Genomic DNA, 26,952 nt, shown 5'->3' on the forward strand with positions numbered 1-26,952 from the left:
GATTTCATTTATTTTTAATATCAAGTATATCACGCTACAGTCTATCAAAATAATTATTTTAAACCTCACAAAGTAAAACTGGCAATTACTTGATACAAAACGCCTAGTTGTCGCCCACTGGATAATGCTGAATGTTTATTGTGCAATTCTTGTTACCACATTTTTCGAGGAGAGTACCAGTAAATAGTGGGTTTTATTGCATTCTTTATTTTACTAATATAGAGGACTGTAAAGTACTGTAGATTAGCTGTCGGTGACATTATCATCTTACATGGAGACCAAATATATAATGTTTAACTCTCCCCAATAGAAAATGGAAACAATTTTAAATGAATGCTGTCATATGCTTTTATATGACAGCTGTTATTTACCCAAAACCGAAATAGAGAAATAGTCTGTGAGATCCCAGTTGATGACAAGAGTCCTGTTATGTCTTGACAATTTGGGAACATTGGCATGACAAGCATCACTGCCATAAATAAGTGAACACAGACTCTGGTGTGACACCGCTCCAGCGGGAAGACAGCCTAAACTCGTCATGTCCCTCAAGACCTCCCAAATAACGCTGGCACTAAATCACTTCACTCAGCACCCCCAAATCATCAGAGAAAACAAAGGGGGTGGGGAAGGAGGAGAGAGCAATAGAGGAGTTAAGAGCAAATTCGATTAAAAAAAAAGATAACTAGAAAGATAAAAGAAAGAAAGGGTGATAAGGACACCTGCCTGATAGTCACACAGTCATTAAAAGCACGGTTCTTATTATGGCATCTAAAGCCCAGCTGGCCTTGGATCCAGCAGGTCGGCTGCAGTTCAGCTGAGGGTCTTGTGATCGAGGGTGCAGGGTGGGGTGGGGGGGACTTGGCTCGAGGAGGAGGAGTTGGGGCAAAAGGGATGACGGATGGGCCTAGGGGTAAATGCCAAAACCATAAATCCAACCTCGGCCTGACCCCGAGTTCCTATAAAGTTTATTTACATTTTCACATTGCGTCCACCTCTAAAACGTCTATGTTTAGACATTTCAAAAGCTGCATGACGTGCCCATTTATCTTGCTACCAAATTCTCACAGAAGACAGGGAGCTGCGACCGGTTTATCCCACCCTGACCTGACTGGCTGTCTGCTCGTATCCTCCCCTGTTCACGGATCACTCCAAAGGATCTTTTATTAATTGCGAGTTTGTGTAGGGAGTTTCTATTTATATTTCCAGGCAGCCGCCTTTGCAGCCTGCCTTCTGAGCCGAGTATGCTTTGAGGCATTTAGGGGCTTTTAACCCTCTTCATATTGTGTTTGATATCGTTCCCACATGTTATTCCCATACTCATTTCCTAATGTTTATTTGCGTTGATTTAAGCCTTTATTTAAAGATTAAATTAGATTAACGGGAAGACATTGGCAGTGAAGCGCGAACCACAGTATCACATTTCCCTACCGCGGGTGTCATGGGGATCGTATCTATTTACACTTCAATTCCTTTAATGATTTTCATTCAGAAATCAGTTGAGTGTTTACACTCATCAGTCCTGCTTAGAAAATATGCCTGGCGTCTTTGAACACAAAAAAAACTGCTCCTCCGTAATTAGCAGTAGCAAGAATTCACTGTTTTAATGCCAAAACAAAACCGTAGAACGCCAAAAGAGCTCACATGCTTTTACCTCTCTTTTCTTCTGTTTGTGAAAAGCGAGATAAATAAATAACTAAAGGCAACATCCTGCCGTTTCACTTTCCTGCAGCCCCCATACGCTGCTCTTTTTGATTTGAGCGCCTGTTGAGAAACCTTGTTTGGACAGCCATGGGGTGGAGCTGCCAGGCTTATAAGTCTGCCACAGAACACAGGCGCACACAGGGCAGCCCGCAGGGGTCCTCTCATCTTTAGAGGGAGGGGATTCTACCACCTTAGCGGGTGAGAAAGGCACAGTATTATTACACCCCATCAAGGAAACTCCAGCTGACAATAAATCCCTGAGTGCTTTACAGTGCAGACAGTGAGCATGGAAGAGTGCCACTGAGAGCGAGGAGGGAGAAGGTGGGAGGAGGGAGGAGGGAGAGGAGACAAGGAGATGAGGGGAAGGAAGGGGGAAGAGGACGAGCCCTCAAAAGGCCATAAAGCCTTTAGGCTGTCATTCAGGGCAAGAACCATGGCAACAGAAAGTGTTTGGAAATTCCTTTTTAAACTGAAAGATTTTTGGAGCACAGTTGAACGGTCACAGTTATTACATTCCTTTTAAGGCTAATACATGTCGGAATTCACGAGGCCTTTAGAAATAAAAAGAACTCTGTGAAATGTATTTATTTGTTTTCGGCTTCACTGAATGCTTTCTGTCTGGCAAATGGATGTTAACATGTGCACAATGCTAATTCTATAACCAATCAATTCATTCTACATTCTGGAAGAAAAAAAAAAAAGAATGACAGTGGAAAACAATGTACGGGGCAGTTGGCAGCCGGCAAAAACATTACTCGAAGAGTGTCCTGTCAGAAAAATCTGCCAAGAGCTAAAAGAAAAATACACATATAAAATAATCACCGATGATTCTGGGCTAGTTCTGTGGTGGAGACAGCGCTGTATGGCCTTGTGTGAGAAAACAGGGAACATGCCTAAGTTATTACTGCAGGAAGGCAATCTGTCAAAGCCAGGCTGTTCTGGCATAGCCAATACCACTGGTGAGATCAGAGAGTCAGATTCTGCTTGCAATTACTGCTAAAGGACCTTGGATGCAGGCAGCCTGCTATCAATTATTTCCCTGGCCCTAGACACTTGGAGCTGTCAAAGCCCTACTGTCTTCTGTTTTGTAACAGAGGGCCCTCTGAGGCTCGGAGGAAGCCTAGCCTCTCTCCGATAGCAAGGGAAGATAGTTTGTGTCATTAAGTGGTGCTATTATGGATTCACACACACTTCAGAGTATGTTTTTCTCCTACTTTTCTTGCTCCTTCCAATCTGTTACTGTGCCGTACCATGCAGCCTCTGCCTGTATCTGTTTCTCTCTCTTGCTCACCCCCACGATGAGTGGATTAAAACTAAAAGGAGAAGACAGACTATGGCGAGAAGTGTTCTGGCTGACAGCTCTGACCTGGGTTTTTATGTGAGGCTCTGGGCTCTGATATCCACCCTGGGTACTTTATGTGCATTGCACAAGGCCCCTTCAAAGGGTACAGAGCTCCCCTGTGCCCAACATTTCTATGCTTTAACGGAACTGGTACTCCGACCAAACTGTGCCCCGAAAAACATGCAACTCAAAATAAAAGAAATTAACAAATAAATATGTTTACTTTGTATCATTTCACTTAATTAAATATAGAAAATGTTTATTCCCCTCGTCTCTGTTTCCAATTACACCTTAATTATAATGATGAGGCAATTTAGCAATAGCCTAATGTGATATAAATTAAATTTACATATGCCCCATTGAGCCACTTATCTGACTGCATTTTGTTGTGCATCCTTCCTTCCTTGTGGAATAAATCACAGACGGGGATAGATTAATCATTTTTCCACAGGATGACATTACTTTGGCCCAGTCAGCCCAGAGCTGTCCCCCAGGGCAAGCCCCTGGATCATCCAAGACCGGAGCTTTGGCACAAAACGACAGACTCCCCCCCACAGCCCCTGCCAAGTTCCAGGACCTTATCACTGAAAATTACATTCTTATGGTAAGCAAATGTGCTCTAAAGCAATACTGCAGTTGCCAGTTGCATGAAACTGTCAGGGAAGGGAGGAGAGGTCATTTACTGTGTGGGTTTCAGCAAGTAAAATATGGCACGTCCTGTGTGTGTGTGTGTGTGTGTGTGTGTGTGTGTGTGTGTGTGTGTGTGTGTGTGTGTGTGTGTGTGTGTGTGTGTGTGTGTGCAGCTGGAAGAGTGGGGTTCAAGGGATGATAGCAAGGTTATTGTCATCTAAGCTCCTCAAGGTCAGCTGCCATCATCAGTGCAGGTATTATCTCCTCATACAGACAGCTAATGTACTGCATCGTTGTCCTTGAAATGAAAAGGAGGTCGAGAGATGGTCAAGCCATTTTTTTATTTTCTTAGGTGAAATTGGGCAGATGATGTTTACATTTGTTTCTTAACATTTTGAAAGAAAATCAATTTAATAATATTAATTATAACGTAGGGATTTCAGTCCAGATGCCTTTAAATGTGTTTCTAAGTGAAACCAGAGAGGCCGTCAAATCAAAGAGCCAAGAATTTGAATGTGTTGGTTAAATGTTAATATGTTACCAGCCTTTGAGATGGAGACAATACAAATGGAAAAGCCCTAAAAGACGCTAAATGGTTTATACGGCTGATCGGCTACATTGTTTCCCCTCTTCTTTGTCAATGGGATTGAATGAAAATGTACAGCACAGCAAACTTCGCTTACAAAAGTCTCCTCCCTTCAAGAACAACTCTGTATATATAAAGTGTATAAAATGAGCTGAATCAAGTCTTTCTCAGTCAATTTCATTATCCTCTTGGAAGAAGATGCCAAAAATCCCAACAATGCCAACAATCGATGTAGACAAAACTGTGTGAGAGGATTGTCAGTCAAAATCAGGTCGCTGTTTACATCATCCAGGGGAACATTGAACAGGTGAGAGGATTAAATCCCCAGCTGATTGATACCAGATATTTGTTTTGGTAGGGAAATTAAACTTTTGCTTTAAAGCCGGTGAGTTCCCTCATCTCTATTCTTCAGCAGGTTTAGTCATGCGCGGAGAAGGTGCTCAGAAGTTTCCAAATACACTCAAGAGAGATTGGGGGGAACTCGCTCAGTCACAACCTTTTGTGAAGGGTTTACAGCTTAAAACCATTGCCCTATACACCGGTGACCCCTTTTCCCCCTCAGACTCAAAAGTTTCTCCAAACATCAAACTTGGGATTATCTTTTGATTTCCTTTTAGTTGAAAAGAGTTCTTAAGTCCACAGCTGTGGGGTCTGACAGACAAAAGGGGAAGGAGGAGAGACTGCTAAGTCACCATATTTATCATGACTGGGTTACCTCTCCTGTCAGAACCTTTTTTCTTCCAGATGCTAATTGGCAATATCTTCCAACACTTCTCCAAACCTCCTCCATCAAACGCCTCCCATCCACCCCGCCAATACGCCCCCTTTTTTCAAACCCGCTTTCCCTTTTCTCTTCCCTCTCCCCCTCCTCGTCCCTGCTTACCCCCATGCAGGACCCCTCTCCCTGGCTCGAGGCGGTGCCTCTCTGGGGGGGAAAGCAAGGTCTGTCAAATCTAGTCGAAAAGCCTATTAGCATGCTAATCCACAATATAAGCTCAAGATCTCCTGGGCTATATTTGTCACTTCCCTTCGGTCCAATCAGACATATAAGGAGGTGTTGATAACTTACAACCAAATTTAATTGATTTGTGTTAACGCTATAAGCTTGTGGTGATCATATACGCAATGAGTCCAATCAAGATGTGGACAATTTAAAAGTGAAGCCTCCTCAAATGATTGGAGAGAACATGTACCTTTTGAGTCGGTTTAACGGATGGTTTCTGGAAACACATTCTTGTAGCTACGTTGAAGGCCGTAACTACATCAACATCTGTGGCTCTATAAATCCAAAAGGCATGCTTTTACTGGCATCAAGCTTTGTAAAAAAAAAAAAAAAAAAAAAAAAAAAGTGATGGGGCACAAAACATTTTAAACAGCTGTTATTCAATGGAACTGCACGACGTCCGAAACATGCAATTACGTGATTTGGGCTGTATCCTTTAATTCAGCTTACATCTACAAACCCTGACATGAAACTAAAAACCCAATACGTATTAATCCATGTATGCCAACTATAATTGTGGTTACAATTATAAATGAAATATAGATATACAGTACGTTGTTTGTGCCACGGTAACCCAACATTTTGATGACGGCGTCGATATCTCTTCCAAAGACGAGCTCATCATCTCACACGATTAACATTCCACGCATCCCAATTCATCATCTATTTTCTGAAACACTGACACAGATATGATGAGGAATATAATGCAATGCGTCTGGCAGCGGCGTTAACTTTTAAAAAAAAACTTCTCCCGTTTCTCAGAGAGCGCCAGGCATGGCTTGCGCATAGGGAGATCAGAGAACATGGCCGCTGTAGTTCGCCTGCTACCATCAATCAGACCCCAAATGGCTTCCCTGACACCACCACTACTCATTTTTCAGCATGCCCTATGTGGCAACCATCTTGAAATGAGCAGTAGAGGGGGGAAAAAAACTTGGTGAGGAAGAAGGGTGCTTTTTTGATGAAAGGAGCAGGGAAGGTTGGCTAAAATCACTGCCAAATATTCTCCTCACAATAGGTTTTCAAACACATCATCTGGAGAGGCGGGCTGTCGATGGAATCCAGGTGTACACCAGCAGCAAGTGAGTTCTCTTGTCAATATTGTACGTTTGAATCTTTTGACACACACTCACCCCTACCTTACCCCTCCGTCGTTCATGTCGTCCTCCCTCCACACACTCCCCTCCGTATCTTTACTCGTCTCCCCCCACCTCCACCCCCTCCCTTCCCCTTTCGTGTGCAGAGGCCAGAGTCAAATTTACAACAACTGTCAAAGTCAGGGATGACAGATAAATTAATCTTCTCTTCATGAGTTTACATCCCAGGCATCTGGGCTGCTGATCTGGCCCCTAACAAGCGCGGGGTCTCAGCGCGCTGTCTTTTAAAGCTGATGTTTTCATGGCCAGAGATGAATTACCCTGTCACAAGAATCTATTTATACAGCAGTTAGAGGGTGGGGCTCTGGAAGCAGGACAGTGTGATTTCATGGGTTAAGGTCCCCTTGAAGCATCTCTTAAATCTGGTTCTGTCAGTCATACATCAGCACCAGGGGTACTTTTTGTCATAGATATATATTCAGACTTTTTTGTTTTTCCATCAGACTAGTCTGCTTTCCACATATTTCTTTAAACATTCCTCCCTACACGGATCCAAAAGTAAACTTCTCATTGATTGTGTCTCCATTAGAGAAATTACATTACTGTAGAGTGTAAAAGCATATAGAGCATACGTAAACTCACATTCATCATCCCAAAGTCCCAAAGACAGGAGATGGAGTACAGGGGATGGAGTTGCCCCTGTGGATCGTGGACCCATTATCCAACTCAAACAAATCCAGTGGCTGTAAATGCTCCGGAGTACCACAGGCACTAAATTAGTCTGAACTGACAGACAGGTAGAGCTTTTTTCATTTCGTGGTTACATTCCTTACATCGTTAGGCACCTATTTCATTATGAACATAAAAGCAGCAGTATTGGGTCAGAACAGGAAAAGTGTTGATTTATCTTTTATAGGCTATATACATCCCTCTCAACCTATATCCTTTTTTTATACTAAAAAAAAAAATCAGTCGTAGCGTTTGCTCCAGCAAAGGCGCAGCCTATACAACAATCCATGGATCAAAGACTAAATTTTGATTGAAACACATTTTTAGAACTTCATGTTTTATTGCAGTACCATGGTTGGCCACTGGGACAATTTCACTGCAGATCTGCAATTTTTTTTAGTCTTCCCTATTCCCATTCCCTGTATGTCAGCTTCTCTGATCTTCTACTGTAGGTGTGCACTGAAGGAGGACCGAGTATAGAGCTCCACTGTCCCACTTGTACAAGAAAAAGAGGCGTGTCTTAAGGGGATGACTGAGGAACTCAAGCAACAGGAAATTATAATGCATGCTATTTACATATTGTCAACAAATGGCCAACTGCAAGTCGAAAACGCTCAACGGTTTCATTATCACATGACCCACATTAACTATTAAAGGACGGTGTGTGAGTGTCTGTTAAAAGCCTGTGATCATGGAACTAGGGTTACAAACACTTTCCTGAAAATGCTGATGACTTTCCTGTCTCTCTCTCTGCCCCTCTCGCTTCCTCTTTCACTCTCACACTCTCTCTCTCTCCCATTCATCTTAAAATGGATTGCTCTGTCACCTGGACTAACACTTTACTGAGAGCAGCCATCAATACTTTTTGTCAAAAACTGCAGGCTGCGCCAGACATGTCATCAATCACCATTTACATAAAACAAAGAGCTTTCTATGACTGCCAGTCAGAGGCAGGACTGCTCTGACTTTGCCGAAGATAAAAGGAACCGTTTCATAGGTCCACAGAGACACTGACTGCACTACAGGCCTGCATGTGTTGTCAATCTCAAACCAATTGCTATTGGTTTGCAAATAGCAAGCAATAAATCTATGAATCAGAGCTATTTGATCTAATCCGTGAGACTCGAGGTGAGCCTCCAGTTTTAAGGAGCAGCTCTAAATAAATAGACGGGTTAAGGTTTAAATGGATGAAAATAGCACAATATAATACAACTTCTGCCAGGAGGGAATGTCAGATTTATAACAATCGACACTAAGGCCTAATGACGGAAAGCAACAGTAACATTTGATTGCTTGGCGAGCGTCTGCGGCATCTCAATGTCCACCTGTGTTTAGACGGGTTCATAAGTCAAGAGATATGAATGGTATCCACCGCCCATCCATCCCCGGTAGACGAAAATAAGCCAGCGTTGATATGAAACACACACCGTCCTTAGAGGCCTGGCTCATACATTCACAGCTTCTGACACCCAGAGGAAAGCAAGATTTCATATCATTTATTTAACAGAAGAAATATGGTAATTCTCTTCATAATTGCTCCCACTCCAATCCATATTCTCCAGACAAATACAGTAAGCAGACCAAAAATTCAGAGGTAATCTATTCTGCCGATACGTTTTTATTTGGGAAATAATGTATTGCACGAGCACTAAAAACTGATTCACTCGAAACTAACAAGATTTCTTCTGTTTTTCTTCTCACCTCAGATTTTGCAACAGCACACACACACACACACATGCCATGCGAGTGTGCGCGCACGCACGCACGCACACAAAGAATTCAATTTGGAAACCATCATTGGAGCGCAGAGGAGAACTGGAAAGTCATATTGCTATAATGCTCAGATTATCAATCATTCTGACATTTTATTGGCTTTATCACTGTACATACCATTAAAATGATGTCTGGCCCAGATTGTCAGGGGGCAAACATTAAACAGGCCAGGATTAAAATGCAGATCCCAAACACCTTCTCTCTCTCCGCTGCTGAAATTACACAGGGCTAGGCAGCTGACTTTGGATGTGCTGTCAGCGGAGACATCGCATCAACACGGAGCTGGGCTGACGAGTAGATAGATAGTGTCACACTCAGGAAATGCAGAGGCTTCCCTCTATTTATCACATGCTGTAGTCAGTCAATGCTCCAAAAGAGCGATAACAAATGAGGGGAAGAAACATCTATTAATCTCCCCTTGTGCGCCTAATCAGACATCATTGGCAAACTCCTTTGCACGAGAATGACATGCGGCTAGCCTACCGCTCATGAAGGAACATATTAATACCAACACTTGTGCTATTAAAAGTAATTTTGGTGGCTCTGAAGCGGTGAGGAAAGCAAATTCCATATTTCAAAAGATCTTGACAGTTAAAAGGTTGTTAATGGGCATTTAAATGCTGCTGCTGCTGCCAAGCTGGCAAAGAGAGTCATAAAGCAGAAGAAATGTCTCCTCTCTCTCAAAACCTTTAATCAAAGCCATGTAACGCAAATGTACCACTCTGCCGCCATGTGTGCGCAGCGACGGAAAGGAAAGCTTTTCCAGAAATTGTTCTTTTTCTCTCATTTTATGTATTCATAAAACAAAACTAGAATCACCGCCTTGCAGATTACATCCATGTCTGTTCCAAATGTCGTCACTTCATCATTGTATCCTATTCGACATTTGTTTGAAAATTGGCCTCAGCATAACATTTCTTGAGTTATGGCCAAAGACTTTTGTGAGGTCCATGTGACATTGACCTTTGACCACCAAATTGTATTCAGTTCATCCTTGAGTCCATGTGGGCCAAATAAAGAAGATATTCCCTGAAGGAGTTCCTGAGATATCGTGTTCACTAGAATTCACTGATGTTCAGATGAATGGAAGGAAACCACGAAACCATAATGCCTCTGGCAACGGTTATCGCCGGCACAGAGGCATAACAATGTCAGCCAAGGAGTTTCCTGATAATTGTGAATCTATTACAACCAAAGTAAAAATTCATGCTTATTACTTTTGAGCAATTCATTACATCGGTTTGGTCTGGGAGTTACATATATTTTTTATTTCTCATGAACAAAGGCCAGAAACAATCAGTGGTTTACTTATGGACAGAAATCACATGGAAAACAACACAGCCATCTATGCAATTCATTTGTATATTTATTTAAGTCCAGTGTTGTTGTTTTTTTGGAGCAATTCATCACAGGCTAAAAATAGGAAACTATGGCCAGAATAATTAGCCTACATGTTCTGTTTTGCTGAAGATGTAAGACAACAACTAGATGCAGCATGCACGGAGTCGACCTTTAGGAAGCTCTCCGGGGGAAAACTATGACAGTTATGATGATGACTTTGTTTACTGTGTCAGTCACATGACAAGAAGAACTTGGCACCATTCTTAGTGTCACAAGAGAGTTTTTACTTGCATTTAATGGACTGCATGGAGTTGTAGCAGCGGAGGAATAGCTGAAGAACTCACAATTCTGTTCAATTTCAAGATTTCATACGTAGTTACATTTATAGTCATGGGGCTTCATGATACATACAGTGAATAGAGGACCTGCTGAGGTTGCATTATTCATCTTCAATCCATTCCCATATTTTTCCAGGACAGATATAATATATCACTTTGCTTTTCCAGAACACAGCCTCATAGCTCTATGTGAACCTACCATTATGTAGGATAAATGTGTGCAGAAGGAATTTTTACCAATAAGCAATTAAATCAATGCCATTTAAATCAATGTATTACAATGACTGCATTTCTGAGTTTGCACTGCTGCTTCTGCATATGACTTTATTTCTGGTCTCTATATGATAAGCTCCACTGTTAACATGTAAAAGTCATGACTACCATTGAAGCGTTTTGGATGCACTGACAGTATCCAGTGACTAATTGATAGACAGGAGTCAGAATATGAAATTCCCCCGACTCTGACCATCTCTTTGTGCCCTAGATAAGGGGAAGCTAAGCCGCAGGTCTCATGACTAGACACAAGATTGTTCTATCTACGTCATTTCCTTGGTCGGCCCCACAAAGGTTTTAATTCATGGAGTCAAACTCTGGTCAAAACAATATTTTGCATTTATGTCTGGGTCTTAAGTCATTTCGGCTAAACACTTTAATCACTTGCGGAGCAAAATGGGCTCTTGTCTGATCACCTCATCGGTGTTAAAATGGGCAACAAACGTCAATAGCATAGTTTTAATTGTGCGCTAGCCTCCCTAATGAAGTGTCACAGCGTCAATGCAAATGACTGCCTGCCTGCGTGTGAACAGTACAGGCGAACAGACACGTGTCCTCCCGTACAGGGACTTTGAAGCCCCGTCACAAAAGGCTTGAGACAGCACTGTTCCTCTCATTAATCTCCCAATAGGAGAAATGAATAGACTGACTGGGCTCGACATTTTTTTGTTCTCTCATAAAGAGAAACACAGAAGAGCTTGGAATGAGACTCCACACATTATGAAAGCTATTATCTTCAGCTGCCAGTCTCGGTGAGAGAAAGAGAAAGCTGGTAATCCAAAACTAATAGGCAGAATGAGAGGTGCAAAAAAAAAAAAGTAGGAGACTGGGTCAGATCATCCCTCTCCCTCTCTCTCTCTCCTCCAATTACTGACAGACAGTCGAGAATATGAAATGAGACTGAGGAATGAGAAATATTCATATTTTCTCTGCATGGTATTAAACCCTGACAAAGTAAAAGAAAATTGATGGTGGTTTCAATTTTGACAATGTATCAAATCTGACAAGATATTAAACTGATCTCAAAACACAGACTGTCGGTATCATTGCCAAGACAAAATAGGATGTTCTCATCTTGGGTCATAAAAAAAAAAAAAAAAAAAAAAAAAGATTTATTACTAAAAAGAGACAAATTGACATTTTCAGAATGACTGCTCCAATCCCTGCCTTTCATCAAATTACCAGGCTAACAGCATTGCCCGATGTTTACAGTAACACTCAACTGGCACCGATCCTCAGCCATCAAACGTGAACATGAAAATAGCAAACATGACGTAACTCAAACTACATAATCCAAACAAAATCCTTTCAGATCCCCGATGACTGCAGGACACCCGTCTACCACACACATCCATCATCGGAGTTTGCCAGGAGGTCACTGATGGTTCTAATATAATTGACTGTATCAATATAGACACACACAGACACAGTATATTGGTGTGCTATTATGTTTGACATTCACAGGATATTTTTATTAACATTATTTGACTTGATTTAAGTTTTCTTTGTGTTTATTTAATATAAATGTATCCTCGCATGAGTTCTTTCCAAGATCTCATCCATTTTCATTTAAAATAATGCACAAAAACCACACACACTTGCATCACCAACACCGAATGAGAAATTTGGTCATATAAGCCTTTTTTTTTTTTTTTTTTGCTTTTTTTTGTGCTTTTTTTTGCTTCCGGATATTCTTTTCAATTCTGGGTACCTCGAGCATCCTCCACTGACTCCACCACTTCAAAAACACACCTCATGAAAAAATCAGGAGGCCTGTCTGACATGTGTCCCCGTGCCCTGATGGCATGCCAACACCAAAGACCAGCATTGATTTTCTGTAACGCGGGGTCGGATTAGCCCTCTACAGGGATTAGCTGCCTGTGCAAGGCCTCGGGGTTCGCTATAAAACTAATAATTAATTTAAACAGCTAGGCCTATGGAAGGATACACTCACTACACGTTCCCAGCATGAGGGGGAGTGTATGAGTGACGGACTGTCTGGCACTCGCTGAAAGGAACAGCTGTGTGTATTTATATGCTGTATATTCAACTTGGTTCTGGTGGCTACCTTCGTAGTGCCTCGCTGTAGCCCCACATGGCCACCACTACTCACGTATAATAGTTTATGCTACAGATTAATACGTGGTGTTAATTAGAAGTTTTGAACCATTAGGCTCGGTTTAATGACTTAAATTGTCGCATGGCCTCATCAGTAGCCAATTAAGATAGTCAGGGAGGTGTTTGGCTGATAAACTCAAGCTGACAAGAACACGACGCACCTACGCTCACGTCTTTCTGAAATCACTGCAAAAGGTCATAAAGATAGAGCAGTAATCAAGAATAGCCATAAATGTCTGCAGAAGACAACAACCATGCTGTTCCTGGTCAGGCTGTGTGGAGACAACAGGCTGGAAAATCTAATTGCAGACAAAGCCAGCAGTTGTCTCCAGGCCATTCAAAATATCTGACTCTAAGATGACCAAGTAGCAGCACTGTTGGTAAATGAATCCTTTTATACAATAGAATGTAATACGATGTCATGATATGGAGAGAATAAAACGTATGTGGCAGTGACATTGGAAGTATAATATAAGGAGTGCTGAATGAGAAAACATCCAAATTAATAAGCTGTATGAAAAAAAGTACTCCACTGCATAAACAGCAGGTCATTCTGGTTTCTGGTCACACCTTCGTATTCTGAGCTGATCTCATTTTAAGAAAGGACAAACAAAAAAAGAAAAACTATGAATCTCCTCTTGCAGAAAGAAAAACATTTTGATGTGAAAGCATAAAATCCAGGTAATCAGTCTAAACCAATCCCCTTGCTTTTTTGCCTCATTACTAATGTATGTTTCCAAATTAGCATAGCATAGCTTAAACAATTCTCAAGATGCGTTATCACAGCTGGGATAAGAGAGAGACAAAAAGGAGCTTAAATGTAGAAAAGCATATTTCCCCGGTATGTGATGACTGACAACAAACACTATATCTTACACCAGTTATACCAGTGATGGTGTATGGATATGGTTCCTCAAAATGTAGGCCAAACCCTGAGACTCTGCCTCTGAAGAACTGACATCTCAGGTTTACCACCGTGGCATCCTTTCACCTGTACTTCCTTGAACAAAACAGAATTATTTACAAATCAGCCAAACAATGAAAGCAGCAGCTGTCTTCTTTTTTTTTTTAATATACTAAAGCAATACCCCTTTGTGCACAGCAGCGGTTCTGTGAGAGATGAAGCACAGACTCCTTGGCAAAGGTCTTGTTTGTTTACAGTTAGTATGTATCCAGATGACTTGGAATCAATGCGGTAATATTTATTGACATTAAAATGCCTGTATACACGTATTTAATAGAGCCCGAAACAACGAGCCAAAAGCTGCAGGAATAAAATCGAGGACAAATGTTTGTTCTACTTTGGAGTGAAACAAAAACAATGAAAACCATCACAAGTTGAAGCATCTCGCTGTTATTATTCCCCTTCCTTTTACCTAGCTGCCAATAAGGGTTGCCACAGTCTGAGAAGGTAAAGGGATTCTTCTCTCCTCTTCACGAGACTTTGATCTGACTGACACACAAACGGCCCTCAGATCACAAGTCGACAGACCCTGTTGGGCCTCTCTGGCTGGTCCGCTTGTACATGTACACTTTGTCCCTATGAGGATTCCTTACCCTCCTCCCATTTCCCTTCGTCTTTCCCCTTTATCCCTTCTTCTTCTTCTTCTTCCTCCTCCTCCTTCCTACGCCTCCTCTTCCTCTGCCGTTTGGTGTTTTCAAACATCTGAGTACAGACATGTTCTGAGCTTTGGAGGACCCAGGGGCCCCGGGATCCAGACAGAGGGAGAAAATAAAGAAACTCCACAGTGCCCACGGTGCAAAAGCTATCTCACCATTATCACTGGGGAGAAACTCTTAAACATCACCAAAACGTCTGGACAGACAGAGAAGATCAGAAGGCTGTTTGGTCTCTTGTTCACATAATCATACTGTCAGCTAATGGCGCAGTCAGAAGCTCGCAGTGGAATCACTCGGATTTGAGTCAATGTATTTATCCTAATGGATAGACAGTGTTTTATGAGGGAAAACAGAAGAGCACCACTGTCCCACTAAAGACTGCAAGCCCCAAAAATGGAAGGGTTGTTCCTTGTAGTTTTTCCAGCACAGACATGTCAGCAGCACGGACATGAAACATGCCGTCACTGTTTCTTATCTCAATATGTCCCTGGGTGGAAAAGTGAGGCAACAGCTTACTGATGTCTTGCAGCCTGCCTGACCATTAAAACATATTTCCATGCTGATGGATGTCAGATGTAGCCTCAAAAAAAAAACATAGCTCACCCTTGATTTCTGAGCTCATTCCCAAGTACAGTTTCTAAACTTATTCTACATGCTTTTGAGAATTGAACCAGCAAATGTAGACTGTAAACAAAGGTAAAAAAAATAGTATGGGAAAGGGGCGAACAAGAGTGCAGCATGTCCGTTATCTCCCACAAATCTGACCAATATCAAGTTCTTGGGGATGGCGGCTTGGAAGGACAGTCGGCGGTTTATAAGTGAAAACTGTGAAAGATGCGAGTAAGTTTATCTGAAATGGAAACAGGAAATGAGTTACAGCTGTGCTGAGGATGTGGCACAGCTGTCCAGGGCCAGGGACGATTTAAGCATTCTACAGGAGAGCAGGAAAAAAAAGAGCGTTGTCTCACCCACGAAGGCTGTTAGGGGCCTGAAATCGTAGAGCAAGCAAATGCGATGGCCTGCATGTACCGTAGTTTATCGCATCAGGAACGGCGAGCCATGATTAAACCTGACTCAAATCACAGAGGTTAAAAATTATTATATTAGTCCCTCGTCTTCGCCGAGATGTAACGGCAAATTCCTTCAACGATCATGAGGCCTCCGAGAGCTGCTATCTCTAATAACAGCTTCCAACTGCTTTTTACGGTCGTAGGATTTATTCATCAACTGACAACATTTATCATGCAGCCCTCTTAAAAAAAAATCAGCCCCTAAAATTCAAAACATGGCAAGAACTGCAATCATCCTCTAAAATCTTGGCAGGAATACACCCATGGTTCTGTCTTCACTTTTCACCCCTGGGCCTTCTAGAAATGACTGTGAGAGAGATTGAAAGCCATGAAGCAACCAAAAACTGCCTGGACCATACCAAAGGAAGGTCCTTTGTTCCTCTTCCAAAAAAAGGCTCCAAACCCCCCCCCCCCACACACTTTTTTTTTCTCCTCCATTTGGGACCCATCCAAGGGAAGTAGAAGTATGGCTGCCCCTCTCCATGCTCTGTTCTAATACGTTCCATGCCTTCCAGTTGCTTACATCATCAATCTGGGAGATGGCTAAGTGTGATGGGGTGAACATAAACAGTGCTTGAGTTACGGGCTAAAAGACACACAGGTTGTATCTCAAATATAAGTCGGTGCCCTCTTTTTCCCTTTTTTATGAGAAACCGCTCAACAGAGAGATCCTAATCGCTGCCGGGTCTCCTGAATGACTTTGCATGCATTACGTACTTTTAAAACCGATGCCACGGAGGGTGGATTGGCGGAAAAAAAAAAAGGAGCAGTTTTACAATATCAAAATTCACCCACATCATCAACCTCAAGTAGCAAGCTTGTTATTGACGGCCGAGTGCCAGTCCTAATCATCTCCCTTTTAAATGCTTGCTTAAAAATGCACACCCTCGTGTCAAAAACCTGAGTACACATTAACTCTCCTCAAATCGCCTACTTACTAAACATGTCACTGCTGAATTATACATCTGACTTCTTTTACTCTCCCCTCTCATATTTACATGCTGTTTCGGCAGAATATGTGTAGTAGTTGTAAAGTATTTAATAAATGTTTAAATATGTACAAGAGTCAAGATCTTAGCCAGCGCACGCACACTGTACAGTAGATGTTTACACAATATCAAAAAGACTCCGCTATGCCCATCAAATTGAGTAAGACGTATGGATGGTTTGTTTTTCACTTGCCAGAATAGAAAAGGGAGTATGTCCACTCGGGCCCCATCAGGTCAAATCATAAAGATCCATCACTGGCTTTGCACTCTGCTAAAACGCTAAGGAAACATATTGTAGATTTTAAGACCCTTTTTATTCAGCCAGACTGTGTACTAAAACTAATTGGATTTCTGTCAATGGAAAAAATATATCCCTGGGACAGCTTTGAACTCAATAGCTCTGACTATCCAAGTGCACATGAGGGAGTGGGACCTTGCCACATGCCAAGCACCAGGGAGGAAAATGAAATCGGTGGTCAACATAAAATATTAAAATAGCATGGTATCGAATTTTTTGAAAAATGATGTCAAGGTGGCTCATTATGGTCAGCAAGGCAGTGAATTAAGCTATATTTAGTGGGTGATAATTGAAATCATAGCTGCAGTCATTACCGCTGACAAGTTTCTAAATAATACCCAATAAATCCCCTCTTTTTAGCGAGGACCCTCTGACAGCTGGCAGAGTTGAACAATATAAAGTAGAGAAACAGAATCTCTTTTCCTTTCTTTCCTCTCTCCCTTCCTTCCTTCCCCCCCTCAAACCCAACTCTTCTTTCTCTCCCTCTCTCTCTTAGAGCCAATAAAATGTCAGCTTTTATTCTCCTCCTCCAAAGTGTTGGCTAGATGTCAGCAGACCCTTCTAAAGCTCTGCCACTGCAAGCTGAAGGCCTGTAAATCTCTGTGTCAGTGGCACGCCATCCGTCTTGGGATATACAATAAAAAATGTGACGCAGTCATAAAAGGAATGGCATCGCTGCCCAGTATATATAATGTGAACAAAAGGAACATAAAGATGTTCCATTCCATTCAGAAAGCGAAACCACGAGATGGCCTTATATCGAAGAAGAGAGGAGGATGTGGATTGCCCTAGAAGGTTGATGGCGGCTCCTGACAGTGATTAACAGATGGTACGCTGCCATCAGTGGACTTTTGTTGTGTTTTAACAGGGAGATAAAGATTTATACTATATATATGTTATACTGAGGGTGAAGGAATTGTGCGGTTGATAGACTAGCTGCTCGACTGCGTAGCCAAAGTCTGATCTAGCGTATTCCTCCGTCCTAGACCTCCATTGTTGTCCAAAGCCTATTAAAAACACATCAATGTGGCATGCATTGGACCACATGCTCCTCCATTATGATTAACATGGGCTCCGTGGCTTATTCTGATCCTATCCCACCTACACTACACTGCTGCTGGAGGTATTCACGCCAGCGCCAAATGTGTAATCATCTGCCGAAACAAATGCACCATTTATACATTTAATGACATCCATTCTTGATGATAACATATGCAACTCATCTGTAAACATCTTCTACGATTCAGGCATTTTTTTGTTGTTATTAAAGGAAATTTAGCTTTAAAATAAAAATACATTGTTGAACACAGAAGACACAAAACAAAACAATGGATATAATGAAGGCCACATTATTGCTGTTCAGTTGCAATTTGTGGAAGAGCTTTCAACAGGTTGCCCATTTTTGCCACAGAAAGATGAGAAAGCACATTGTAGCAGGCTTTTTACTGACATTGGAGATCGTTGTCTTAATTGACCTAATGCAGAGAGAATGTTTTGTGGGAGACGCCTATAAAATTGAGACGGTCCAAAATATAATCTCAAATGACTCGAGCCATCACATGCCACAGATGATTTTGATAAATAGCACAAATTACTCTCGACTTCGTCGCTAAAGGACTCAGTGACTCAGGCTCTCTGCTGGCACGGTTTTAACCGTTTGTCCTCAACAGCGAGAAAAGTGTTTGCAGTAGCCACATAAAAGAGAATTCTGATATAACCTAGAATCCGAGAGATGGGGGCCGGGAAAGGACGAGCCATTCATCAAACATAACATCTTTAGCTTTATGTCATCCCATTACGTTCCCAGGAGTAATACATCATTTAAAAAACATCCCAGTGAAAATTAAAAAGGTTGTTTTTTTGCCTCCCTCCCAAATACCATACAACGATAAAAAATATATCAATGTCCTTGATATGAATAACTTATTTCTTGCCAGACGATGTCCCTCTCATCTCTCTGGTTTAAATCTCTTTGGGACCCAAGAGCTCTGCATCCTCCCTAATTTATGAGACACAGATCAGGTTATCCTAGAATATCGGCCTAAACAGGCCTGATGGATTGGATATGGAATATATATTTCCTCAGCAGAACAAAATAAAACACACACACACACACACACACACACACACACACACACACACACACACACACACACACACACACACACACACACACACACACACACACACACACACACACACACACACACACACACACACACACACACACACACAGTATAGGCTCCCAGTTAAGTGATTTGAGGACTTCATACTGCCAATGTTTCATCTCCTCTCCTCCTAACTGACACTTTATCTGCATACCAGCATCTCTGAAGATTGAACACTTAGGCAAGACAATGACAGGCTCTCTTGCCGTTGTCACTTCTCATTCCAGGAATGGTCTAATGCCTCTTACTGGGCTTCTGCCAATAACCGATCCCCCCCCCCCCTTTACCCTCCCCTCCCCATCAAACGATCAGAGTCTACCTAGCTTGGCTAGAAAAGGAGCACTTGATGTCTGTGACACTCATTTGTCAATTAGCAGGCCCCTTCCTGTGTTGACACACAGCACCTTGAAAGACAGAGCGGAGCCGGTGACGAATTAGGAGAGACAGATGAGTGAGGCATGAGCGGCGGAGTAATACTATAATGTTCTTTAGATATGAATATAAAACGACACAGCTGACAGGCCATACAAGGTTTTATTTCATTTCTCAGTGTACCAGGCCTCCCTACTTTGTCTTCTTTGTTCTCTTTTCATCAGACTGCTTACATCTCATTTTTGACAGCCGGGCGACATTTAGAGCACTTTCGTTTTAAAACGAAGAGTTAGCATACTTGATTTGTCATTAAAATGCAAAACGCCTGCCATCACCAACATAGCCCGGGTGAGCACATACCACCTCAGACACAGGCTTACACACACACACACTGTACATACACAGACACTGTTCACGCACACACAGGTAGCTGAGGTTAATCTGCAATGCAAACGCTCAATATAGACCCCTCGTTCTTAACGTAAGGCTGAATTTAAACTTTAAAGTCTAATGACAGGAGTTCATCTGCTACACCTAATGCTTCCAAGTATAAATAAATTAAAGATCTATGCGGTCACAAATTGCTTTGATTTTCTATCAATTTCACCAAAACCTGCGTGTTTGCAATAACAGAATGCATCTAAATGCACCACTTCTAACTAAACAGTGCGGCACTGGGTGAAAAGACAACAGAGCAGGAGGAGGGTGTGTGAGTTAATTAAAGCTAGCCGTTAAAAGCATTATTCATGTTACCAACAAGTTGTGTTAAATTTGTCCGGTCTGACAGGAGACAGAATACAGGTCAACCACTGCGGGAGAAAGCTAGCCATGATGGAGGAGAGAGTCAAGTACCAGTGTTACAGGTTAAGTGGTTTCCCTGTTAACTGGCGACTTTCCTCTGAATGCATCGATGGCTGCAATAAAATTTCAGAGCATACTCATTTAATTTGTTTGGGAGGCTTAACCTTTAGTGAAATCGTGATACCATTAAGAGTTATTCAATGGCATACAGGATTTGACAACACTATTGTACAAAATTAATTTCTGATCACATTAGTATAGAGTGAATATACAGTTTGGGTCTTAATTCATAAAAAAAGATCTCTTTGATCGTGTAAGACCTTTCCCACTTATCTCTCCACTATTTTAACTGCAGTCAACAGAATATTAGAAATACCTTTATCGTAGTGTAATTCAATCTAAAACTAACACAACCTATAGCTACCAAAATGATCAGAGTTGAATCAACGCCTTTCGGACACATTCGCAACAAAAACTGAAAGTGGGCATTATTGCAAGGCTTGTTATTATTGTAACAGTTTGTGTAGATGTTCCCATTTTGGTGGACATTTTAAGCACTTTGGGGCCATTCACATGCATGTATTTGGCATCCCAAAATACATTGATGTCAATGCAGATGCACAGAGAGCACAAGTGTTCCTAAGCACCTTTTTTTAGGGCGCGATGGATGCACCCAGAGACAAAAAATATTCAACTTTTGGAACGCTGTAACACGCACCACATCATGTGACAAAGAACAACCAATCACAGCTGGCAGACAGCTTTTCTTTCTTCCCCAAATCAGTTGACTCTAAATATATGAGAAGTTAATTATATTAGTGCAGTGCTACCCACACGGACTATTTTATTTGATTTTCTGTCCAAAGGCGTCACAACATCGGGTTGAAGAGTCATAAACAAAGCAAAGCTACTGTGAGAACAGTGCTGGAAATCCATTACTCTTTGTTTAGTTTAGCTTAGTTAGTTTGAAGGCTTACTGCAGTGCGCAGCTTTTGGTTGCTTAGTAACGACATGCGCAACAGAAGCGCAAGCGCCAAGGATACAACAAAAGGATGAAAGTGGCACCGCCGGCTTTTTCCACACGTTTTGAGACGCAACATGTGAACAGGCCCCTAATAAAGTTCTGCTGGACCATTAAAATCAACTGTAGTAAATATTTTAAAGCTGCTTGCGACGTTTTACATGCAATTCAACATCACATGCTCAGTAATATTTATCACGTGTGTTGAGGGGACAAGTGACGGGCAGATCTAATTAGCTAAAACAGATCTACGCAGCAAATAGCCGGCTTCTCTTTCGGGATTAGCTTTAAGGTTTCACCAACGCCGCCATTGCACACATTTGATTTGTTTAACAAGACGGCTGTCAGATCTGAGCAGAAAGGTTGCAACTCGCAGACGCGTGTCCTACTCAAACGTGTCCAGGGCCGTGACACCGCGTGTAACGGATGCAGGCACCCGAAGTGCACTGCAGTCACAGAGAGGAAGCCGTGTCGAGAAAGCACATGCCCACTCGGCGCGTTGTGTGCACACCTGACCTGGAACAAAGCGGACGCCACAATGCCATCCGAGGCCAGTCCCGAGACAGAAAATCTCACTGTGAGCCACACTTCTCAACGCATTGATGAGACAGGCTGACGCCGAAGCACACAGGAGGGAGAGGTGTGGGTGTGACAGCCCCGCTGCCATAATTTCACCCTGCCATTACCTGCCCAGCCACTCACACTTACACTCACGGAGACAGGTGCACAAACACCGCATGCAAACAAACGCGCACGGGCGCAAACACGCGTGCGACGTGCACGGAAAAAACACACACAGGAACCAGAGTTAAAGGTGATGCCAGTGCATGTCTTCTCATTGTGACTCGTTGTCAGGTTGCCGGATGAGTGTTGTCAATTGAGCTGACAGAAATAAGCACATTAGCTGCAACAAACTCTGGCAATGTCTCTCTCTCGATTTGAGTCAAGCGGCACGAAGAAGTGCATGCTGCTGAAGGCAGTCCGCCGGGTCTCAGTAACATGTGCATCTGTTTACACCTGGTTCGCTTGAGCTGACACCGAAACGAGGTCACCGTGTCAATACACACGTCTCTACTATCTGACACGCAATGTTGAACTAGGACATACATAATTGTGATATATGGTTATTACCTGTGAGAATCTGAGTCTTATATTTCAGATTCAGACTAATATTTAAGACGTGCAGGGATTGTGATATAGTATAGGGCAATAATTGCTTAAAATACAAGAGAAATTTGAGTACAAGGGCAAAAGTGTGTTTTTTACATTTATTTTAGCCATACTAAGCTACGGCTGCTTGCTAGTCAGTTTTGAATGGATTCAGCTAATTTCTAGATTTCTGTGTGTTCCTATTATAATTAAGTAAAATTAACTTTTTATCAGTTTTGTGGGAAATACATTTTTTGAAGTAGAGTTGATTTGTGCTCATTTCCTTGAGTGATCATACATTATTGGAGGCAGAGTTTGGTTTTATTCCAGGACAGGTCAAACTGTACAGCCTAAAAGCTATTGTGTCAAAATCGGTCAGAATTAGATTCTGTCCTTACCACCAAACTAGGGCTGGGAGCGTAATTCAAAATAATTTATCATCTTTCAATGGAATCATATCATGATGAAATCAAATTTTGAGATATTGTGACACACAATTAAATGAATTATCTAAACGGATATCACCAAGCCAACTAACATCTCAGCAAAAGTGTATTAATTTGCACTAAAGTTCTTAATTAAATGAGCATGTACTCATTACTTTGATTATTTTTCAAGCAACATAACAATATAATCATGTGTTTATTCCACGTTTATTAATTGGCCATACCGCCCAGCCCTCCACTGAACACAAGGAGAGCAGCACAAAGCTTTTTTTCTGCCTTGCCATTAAGCTGTGAGTCAGGGGCCTCTGTCTATTAGGTGCATTCTTATGGGGATCAAAACTACTGAGGGGGTGGCTGTGCCTTAGTAAGAATATAACTTTATCACATGTTGAGCTGCTTATTGAATTTCACAGTTCCAGCCACTCGTGACCTCTCAACGTTGTCATGTGAGCCCAAACAGACACAAACCACAACAGACAATGAATTTTAAGAGGATATCTAGGTCTGAAACGTGAGTGTGCGTTTGGTGGAAAGGCTTGCATAACCACCGCAGGTCAGTAATGTATACCCGTACTTTATAGAGCCATACGGATAGAGACACAGTGTTCACGCTGAGCTTACAATGGAGTTAGCTATACAGGATTTTAGTGGGAGCCATTTAAGCGCACAGTCTATAGGAGAAAAAGATGAAGGACTATGTAACAGATTAGTTTGCCCACCAGCAAACCATCAATCAATAGTCCACTGATATGAGCCCCAAATGGTTCGAGCACCACTTCATTGCTTCTGCACCACACCAGCACTTTGAAGTTTGGTAATGATATCTGATATCTGTGATTAGCCGAACTGAAAATTAATAATGAATTAGTAATATCGGAGTTATAAATATTTGATTCTAAAACATCAAGTCCTTAATGTGACGGGTTCGAAAGGCGAAGAACATAATGCCAGCCTTGATCTCCGTAGAAGCAACACACGCGAGGGTTGTTTCGGTTGGATTTCATAACGCTGTTCTGCAAGACATGAAACATCACTTCCTCTAATGCCAAGACATCCACTGTTTGACTATCCAAGTATGTTGTATCACCCACATAGCAGATGATCTAATGCCAAATATTCTAAAGAATACAAATTCTACCAGTGACATACTTCTTGCTTACTGTTAGCATAAGGAAAAGCTTCTGAAATCACTTCAAACCAAAAGTACAATATGATGCGGTCGACCAAAGGATAATAAAAGTTGCTGTCAACAAATGCATCATAACAGTCCTTCATATACATAGACGCAGAGTAACCAGCGACCACATTTGTGGTGCCATTTTTGTTTTGTTTGTTACAACCTGCACTGTCATAGCATCTGGCCATCAGGTCTGTTAAGCCAAGTTCACACTGCGCGACTCTCAAAGTGGTCAGATGGCCGTTACTGTTCACACTGCACAACTCGCCGTCTTGAAGTCGACGCAGTTTTCACACTACACGGCTGACCAGCGACACAGAGGTCACGCACACAATACGAGATCTTTCACCCGGGAGGGAAATCGAGGGCATCTGCTCCAAACTACGCCTTGTCACGAAAACACATGCAAGAAGTGACACGGTGAATGAAGTAATACCATGCGTGTATTCGCGCTTGTTGATGTTATCGCCGGGGACGACTGAGAACAAGATAGATTGTGAACGAGATAGATTGTGAAGAAGGCGTCGCTGCTCGACACGGCATGACAACAAATCTGCATTGGGACATTAGTTCAACTTGTTTCTCACCATATTCAAGCCTACACATGCAAGTTGGTTAATCTGTGTATTCAGGTTCAGTTGATCTGGGGCTGCTCAAACTCAAAAATCCTTGTTGTCATTAACAACCACCACCCAAGATGAGGTGAGCTCCAATACAGTAAACATTTCAATCAGTAGTTCTTGGGTAAGTTTCCTGGGTCTGGTGTGTGTGTGTGTGTGTATGTGTGTGGGTTATGTTGTAATAAGACACAATATAAAATCAGTTAAATCAAGCGACCACATTTCCAGCACTGCCTTTAAAAAAAAAGTGCCTCTATTGAGACGCCTTCATGGTCCGACAGTCATGAAAAGGTTTCCGAAACAAAAGCACCTTATAACAATCATCTCCTTTCTTTCACTTGCCAGATCAACAGTGCTGGTCCTGCTGTTGAAATGGCAGCCCCCCTCTGAAGCCGCTGCCATGAGGTGCTCCTTCATGTCCTGACTGAGGAATCTTTTCTTCCTACTTGCCGCCCCCCCCCCCCAAATTAGCACGTCACATTTATCGATCACGCCTTTTATCCTGCCCTGGCGAGTCACCAGCCCAGCTCTAACGTTCGCTCAGCTCTCTGATGTCATGGTGACACCCTGCCCACCTACGGACCAGGGGTGCACATCCAATTGCACCTGATCTGAGGGTGCATGTCTCCCAGAAACAAACAGACAGAGAGGGGGGGCTGGGAAAGAGAGAGAGAGAGACGTCTACCTGAGCTGATTGAAGCTTAGATCCAGCCTTCTTGCCAACTGGCCATATGTGTCTCCAAGAAAGTTTGGGATGCTCTTGCAGTCATGTCCAATGTAGGAAATCTTTCAGAAAACAGAAGAAAGAGATAAAACTGAGAGATGAGTGCAATAATACGACGGCAACCTGATGAGAGCACAGCAAAAGACAATATTGTTTTAGGACACCACAATTTAGGGAACATCATTTGAATGACGTAGGAGTAGAAGTTTAGCAACTAAGGCCATGCTATTCATTGTTGAAAGGATGTTAATCACGTTCATAGTCAAATTGCTTTACAAAAACACACCACCGTGCTCCATGTGCACTTTTCTGACATGACACCGCTGCAGCGTGGAGGCAAGTTGTGGGAGGAACTGCAAAAACTGAAAGTCATGACTGTAGCCTACCGTTAGCAGCGCTGTGTCACATGACACGACACACATGATGTGGGAGAAATAAACAAACCCCACCGTAATACATTCTGAACCGGCAAACTGCACTTTTTAACCACTCACTGAAAAACGTAACTTATTTTTACGGGTGGGGTAGGCAGCAAAGAGAAACATTTGCCCAAGCAAACTCACCTGAGTCCCATTCAAAGCGACCGAGGACTCGTTGTGCGCCATAACTTCCTCCCGAGGATGACAGCTCGGGTGAATGCGGGTCCGAAGACGTTTTAAAAGTCCTGCTCCCGTAAGAAACCCGCTGCCGTCAACGTTTAAAAAAATGGTGGCGTTTTGCGGACGCAGCCCGGCTACTTTTTCGTATTGCGCTCGCGCTCTCCAATTGACTTCAGAGTTTCCGCGTGCCAACTCAATCAGCTGACCCGCAGTGGTACGGAAGCACGCGGACGGACGCAGCGTTTGTTTCAGATAACATGTGAGTGCTGCTGACTGTCTCCTGATGAAAGGGCGGTATGAGAATAAAACTATGCTTTTTAAACGCGTTTACATTCGTTTAACAGTGCTGGACCTGTTGATAAGCATCACACCTGTTATTAAGATAAGTCTTCTTGGCTGATAATACAATTAAAGAGTCCATTAAGATGAATTAAATGCCCAATGTTAGATGAAGAACGATACCTATAACTTGACACTGTTCTGTTATCCCCCCATTATTTTTAAAGGAATTTGTCTTGGAAATCCAAAACGTATTGCTTGGAAATACTTGCAATAAAGCATAAATCCAGCCCCAGCTAACGTTTCACTTTCCGAGCGCGTGAAATGATTTATATATATATGAGCTCATTGCTGCTTCTGGTGTCTACAGTGGGGTCTAGGGGTCGGTTCAGACACACACATTTCTCATTTACCCTAATGGTATCTAGAGCTCGCCATGAAGACATCCTTGGTCATATTTGCCTCAGACCTTGCTGTGAACAGTTTACACTGGAACTGTTTTCTACCAAATAAATACATCAGATGAAAACTTCTTGACTGTTGTTGTTCTGCAGGGTATTCAGTGTAAATGGGAAGTGGTTTCTAAAAGGGAGACCTTGCCTTGATTTTTTTTTTTCTGTGAGCGTTTAGAAATTCTACTCACCTTAATGTAAGTGGTGGCAGAGCTCTCAGAGACACAGATATCTCA

General features: G+C 42.3%; 1 protein-coding gene across 2 annotated transcripts in view; it reads right to left on the minus strand.

Moving 5' to 3' along the window:
* lrmda (leucine rich melanocyte differentiation associated) overlaps positions 1–26,191 on the minus strand; it is a 189,789-nt gene extending 163,598 nt beyond the window's left edge. Inside the window, exons 1-2 of one of the 2 annotated variants that reach the window (XM_084021527.1) lie at positions 25,950–26,191; positions 25,348–25,448 (exon numbers count right to left, since the gene is read on the minus strand). In XM_084021527.1, coding sequence (XP_083877653.1) covers positions 25,348–25,448; positions 25,950–25,991 — 143 coding nt within the window. In that variant the 5' untranslated portion in view covers positions 25,992–26,191. The remainder of the gene's footprint in view (positions 1–25,347; positions 25,449–25,949) is intronic. The other variant, XM_084021528.1, reaches the window with a different exon arrangement.
* Positions 26,192–26,952: the final 761 nt, after the last annotated feature.

This window comes from Eutrigla gurnardus (assembly GCF_963514095.1).
Source record: "Eutrigla gurnardus genome assembly, chromosome: 11".
NCBI classification, from domain to species: Eukaryota; Metazoa; Chordata; class Actinopteri; order Perciformes; family Triglidae; genus Eutrigla; species Eutrigla gurnardus.